Consider the following 5,707-nt stretch of genomic DNA (forward strand, 5'->3'; position numbering starts at 1 on the left):
ATGTCAAGTCTGCATTCCTGAATGGTGAACTTGAGGAGGAGGTCTATGTGAGTCAACCAGAAGGCTATGTGTAGAAAGGCAAGGAAGCAATGGTGCTCAAGCTCAGCAAAGCATTGTATGGCTTGAGACAAGCTCCTAGGGCATGGAATGTTAAGCTAGACAAAAGCCTGAAAAAACTTGCCTTCAAGAAGTGTGCAAGTGAAGCAGCAGTATACAAGAGAGGAGTTGGAAAGGGTGCAGTGATACTTGATGTATATGTTGATGATTTGATTGTGCAGGTGAAAATCCAGATGAGATTGCAGTATTCAAGAAGCAAATGACATCTGAATTTCAGATGAGTGATCTGGGTCTGTTGTCCTTTTATCTTGGCATAGAGGAGGACCAGCAGCAAGATCACATCACAGTCAAGCAGTCAAGCTATGCAAAGAAAGCATTGGCATAGTTTGGGATGGTAGATTGCAACCCAACAAAATTTCCAATGTGTCCTGGCACTAAGCTTGATGAGGACAAGCAGGGAGTGCTTGTAGATGCTACTGAGTATAGGAGAGTATTCATTGGATGCTTGAGATACTTGCTTCACACAAGGCTAGACTTGTCATTCTCAGTTGGGATGGCAAGTAGGTTTATGGAGAAGCCTACAGTGATGCATCAGAAGGCAGTGAAGCAGATCTTGAGATATTTGCAGGGCACTCTTGATTATGGCTTGGTGTATACTCAGGAGGGTAAGAAGGAAGTCCTAGTGGGGTATTCATACAGTGACCATCCAGGAGACATTGTTGGGAGAAGAAGCACAGGAGGGATGGCTTTCTTTCTCAATGAGAGTTTGATCACATGGAACTCTGACAAGGAGAAGATAGTTGCCTTATCTTCTTGTGAAGCTGAGTTCATGGCAGCCAATGCAGCAGCAATGCAGGGACTATGGCTGAGAAACCTGCTGGCAGAGATCACTGGTGAGCCACCACAGACAGTGACGTTGTTTGTTGACAACAATTCAGCCATTACTCTAATGAAGAACCTAGTGTTTCATGGGCGCAACAAGCACATTGATACCAAGTATCATTTCATTAGAGAGTGTGTTGAAAGAGGACAGCTTCAGGTGAAGCGTGTCAGCACTGAAGAATAGAAAGCTGATGCTTTGACAAAGGCAATGCCGGCGATGAAGCTGGCTGTGATGAGTCGTTTGCTGGGCGTGTGCACGACCTCAGTGTGTGTCAAAATTAAGGGGGAGATTGTTGGTGTAATCTTGCCACATAGGATGCCACGTCATTGCTTGGACAAAGGCGCAAGGCGGGAAGCTAGAGTTTGAACTAGGCGGTTGCTGAGTGTGCGGTGAGCGCGCCCACGACGCGACGTCGCACGGCAGTTTACATTTCACCTCTTTGTATCTGGGTTTAGGCAGTTGTTTAGCTTGCTTCTGTGTAATAGAGTTGCTGGTATAAGTAGCTTAGACTTCAGGGGGGTGTTCAAGTCGAAAAACTACCATTGTATCGTGATGTACTGATCATACACATCTGTGGAAAATAGCACTATCCTCTGACCGTTGTCGTTCATCATTTCTGCGTTCCAGTGCATTCTCGAGTTCGTTCTTGCTCTTCCACTGATTCTAGGTTAGCCACTGCATACAGGGGCTGTGATCTACGTGTTCTAAAACCTTCACCGATGGGAGAGATCGGCACAGCCACAGCAGCTAGGACAGATCGATGGTGACATACTTTTTTTAATTGTTTAAGAAACCTACGGTCATTGCCCCATTAATTTGGTGTAGTGCTAGAGCTACACTAAAGAAACTATTGGGTACCTATAGCTTTGACGACACCGAACTTTGATGTTCCCGATGCCACCAACTCCATGTAAGACTGTCTCCAACAATACGACTCAAAATAAGAGACCTATTCATGATATGCATCGCCCTCAAATAAAAAGGTCCCAGACCTAAAAGCTTCCTTCTCCAACAACGAACGCAGAAGGAAAGGTCGGAACATGGACGGTTCGTTCGCGCGCGGTCCATGAAAATTTCGCGGGAAACGGAGGGAGGGTATCGTGCGTTGCGGGCTTGGCTCCATGGCGGGATTATCTTGCTGCCCCGGCTGCGTGTGAGAAGGGAGTCAAACTGGCAGCGAGGTAGCCGGTGGAATCCCTGCGGAAGCGGCGCGGCGGAGGCGGAGCGGCGTCCCTGGGAGCTCAACTGCTTCGGGACCAAATCGTCTGTCGTTGCTGCCTGGGAGCTCGACTGACTCGGAACGAAATCAGAGGCATCTGTCTCGCCTTCCTCGCGAGATCGAGGTCTGCCATGCTCCGGAGCAGGCGAGCCAGGCGGCGGTACTGCTGGTGGGTTTGCTGCTAGGGATGGAGTCGAGATCCATCCGGATTCAACATTTGAGTTCCTCTGCTTTGCTGGTAAGCCAACCCTAACCTGCTTGGATAGAATAGTTCTAGTAATGGGTTCAGCTGGACGCGATCTTATTTTTGATACATGCTGTGAGCAACAACCAACCGGGTCCAAATCATACTTCCTTTCCTTCACCTAATCCTGTTGTTGCCGCTGGCGGAGTGGAGTAGCAATCTAATCCATTTATCCAAGGGTTTGCCCGATTGGATTGGGTTATCCTTCCTCTTTAGATCGCTTGACATCAACCTCAGTTGAAGCCCATGGGAATGTTTCAGTTTTTTCTTCACAAAACTGATCAGCTTATCCTTGTGAATTGTCAGGTTCTAATTTATTCACCACTGCATCCCAGCAAGGTTCAGGCAAAGTCGGGAGGTGGAAATTAATTTTTTGTCAACCCAAAATGTATGCTTCTTGTTCTGCTTTTTTAGCCCTGTTTGCCTCCCTGAATCTTATCCATGATAATGTTACAATCTACTTGTATTCATGAGTTTGGCCTAGGTAAAATCTGCAACACCACATAGTGTACAGACAACTCTAGCTATTTGATCAAATATGCATCTCTCTCTGTTTGTGTTTGGTCTTGATGATCATGTATCTTCATTTTTGCAAGCCCAGGGAGAATCAAGTAAAATTGCCACATTTGATTACACAATCACAAAGTAGCAACTCTGACAACAGCACAACACTTTCCTGGTGCTTGAAAACTCCAGGAGCTATTGGTTTTGGAGTTTGGACACAACATTGCAACCTCTGCTGCTGCATCAGGTTGCTACTGAATTTACCTGACCATGTTTATCCGGTTGTTTCATTTACCTATTTTGGGGGTGCACAGATTATTTTGCACTAGACACTGACCAATGTTGTGTTTGTGTGCTACAGCTATCTCGGATTGACGTTGCACTTCTATAACTATTCTAGGGTATCAAATCCCTCTCAATCTCCTCCAATCCATTTGGATGGAGAGTAAAACGAACAAGCCCTTAATTTGTGGCCAATTTGTCCCTAAATCAGCTTGGCTTTAGACCTGGACTGCAGTTGCGTTGCCATGGCTTGGAATTATGTCAAAATTTCAATGTTCGGGACAGCCGCAGCATACCCCAGGGACGATGAGATCATGGCTGCCGTGGCCGTCCTCACCCAGATGCCACAAAAGCGCCCTTGGGGAGGTTCGGTGCCAGGCCACAAGACTTACAAGCGTGATCGAATTGCAGCAGATCAGCAACTAAATCAGGACTACTTTGTTGAACGCCCACTTTACAATGAGGAACATTTTAGAAAGAGGTACAATCTTTGGCCTAGTTTCCATTTGCATGACACATTGAATTAATTTGATAAACAATTCTGATTTTGTGCTGTAGGTTCCGTATGAGACGGGAATTGTTCCTTCGAATAGTGGATGAGGTCACTACCAAGAATACTTTCTTCAAACAGAGGAGAAATGCTGCTGGGCAGTTAGGATTCTCTGCTCTTCACAAGTGCACGGTGGCTGTAAAGATGCTAGCATATGGAGGCCCTGTTGATGAGTTGGATGATCATTTGAAAATGGGAGAGAGTACTGTCCTGGAGACCCTGAAAGAATTTGTTATGACTGTGATAGAGGTGTTCGGCAAAGAATTTCTTTGTCCTCCCAGAAGTGAGGAGATAGAGAACATATTAAGCATCAATTTGGCTAGAGGTTTCCCAGGAATGATAGGCAACATTGATTGCATGCACTGGGAATGGTCTAACTGCCCGACTGGTTGGCAAGGCATGTACAGAGGGCACAAAGGCAAGCCAACTCTAATACTTGAGGCGGTGGAGACCGAGGATCTTCGGATTTGGCATGCTTACTTTGGGTTACCGGGGTCTCATAATGACATTAATGTTTTGCATCGTTCCAATGTTTTTGATGATTTGGCTAATGGGAGGGCACCCTCTGTTGAGTTCCATGTCAACGACAACATATATTCCCTTGGATACTACCTAGCAGATGGCATCTATCCCGATTGGGCTACACTAGTGAAAAGCATTCCTTTGCCAGTTAGCAACAAGCAAAAGGTATTTTCAGAGCAACAGGAGTCATGTCGAAAGGACGTGGAGAGAGCTTTTGGTGTCCTACAGGCTAAGTGGAAAATCTTGCATAGGCCAGCTCGTTTATGGAATCAAAAAGTACTTAATTCCATTATGCGTGCTTGTGTCATACTTCACAACATGGTAGTTGAAGATGAGCGCGGGGTTCAGCTACCTAATATCCACCCATCAGAATGGCCTAGAGTGGCTGACCCACCAATTAACCAGGATAGAGAAATCCCGGAATTGAGAAACTTGTTGATGCTCAAAGAAACATTCAGGACAGAGAGACAGCAGCTCAGCTTCAAAATGACCTGATGGAACACATGTGGATGCTTTACGGCCAATGCTCTGGTCCTTTTGGTCCTAATAACAGGAACTAAAGTATTTATCTATAGGTTTAGTTTTTTTGTTGCCGTCTCTGTATGTAGCTGTAGGTTTAGTTGCAGGCAGCCTACTGATAAGTCCTTTGTATTTTGTTGGCAGCCGACACATGTAGATATTTTGTTGCTTGTTGATAAGAAATATATGATATCTGTAGTGGAATTCTCTTGGAGTTTTGTAATTATTTCAGTGGCGTGCATGTCCACTGGACCTAGTGCAGAGAGTATAGAATGCAAAACTGTGAGATGAAAGAAGCAAGTGTGGAATTCAGAGTAGTCAAAGAATACTACTAACCGACAATGCACTTGTTTAAGTTCAAAAATTGTACAAAAGAAATGCACCAGTTATTGTACAAAAGAAAAAAAACTATATTTTCAGAATTCCAACATGACAATGCACTTGTTTAAGTTCAAAATCTGTAGTGTACACCATTAGTAGAGAAGATCCATGTGGCCGGCAATATGTTGCAGGTGCTTTTTGAGAGACCAGATCAGATATTGCAAACAGGACTTAAAGATTCCTGAAGAAATTCAACCACGTACAAAGCAAAACTCAACTGCCAGTATTACAGGCCAGATTTTATACTAGGCAACCGAGCTGAACCATCCTGATGGCCTTTTTTCACGAGGGAATGGAACACAGTGTATTGCAAACAGTCAGGAAGATTTTCATTCACAGGAAGATTTTCATTCATAGGAAGATTTTCATTCACAGGAGGGAATGGAACTCATGCATCCAACATTCAGATATTGCAAACAGGAAGATTTTCATTCACAGCCAGTGCTTACCAAAATAATACATCAGTTCAACAGATAATAGAAAAGTTGCACACAATACATTTATTCAACTCTAGTTCAACTGAAGTTTAACACATGCTCCTTAGTC

The 5,707-nt window shown here is 44.6% G+C and overlaps 2 protein-coding genes across 2 annotated transcripts; both read left to right on the top strand.

Annotated features, from left to right (window-relative positions):
- The first annotated feature begins 610 nt into the window (after nucleotides 1-610).
- On the top strand, nucleotides 611-1,123 carry LOC136535483 (secreted RxLR effector protein 161-like). The gene has a single exon (XM_066527741.1). It carries the CDS (start codon nucleotides 611-613, stop codon nucleotides 1,121-1,123), a length of 513 nt encoding a protein of 170 aa, XP_066383838.1.
- Nucleotides 1,124-3,434: 2,311 nt separating this feature from the next.
- On the top strand, nucleotides 3,435-4,756 carry LOC136535484 (protein ANTAGONIST OF LIKE HETEROCHROMATIN PROTEIN 1-like). The gene is made up of 2 exons (XM_066527742.1): nucleotides 3,435-3,670; nucleotides 3,748-4,756. The coding sequence occupies exons 1-2, from the start codon at nucleotides 3,435-3,437 to the stop codon at nucleotides 4,754-4,756; spliced, it is 1,245 nt and encodes a 414-aa protein (XP_066383839.1).
- Nucleotides 4,757-5,707: the final 951 nt, after the last annotated feature.

The sequence above is a fragment of the Miscanthus floridulus genome, unplaced genomic scaffold, assembly GCF_019320115.1.
Source record: "Miscanthus floridulus cultivar M001 unplaced genomic scaffold, ASM1932011v1 os_982_1_2, whole genome shotgun sequence".
Taxonomy (NCBI): domain Eukaryota; kingdom Viridiplantae; phylum Streptophyta; class Magnoliopsida; order Poales; family Poaceae; genus Miscanthus; species Miscanthus floridulus.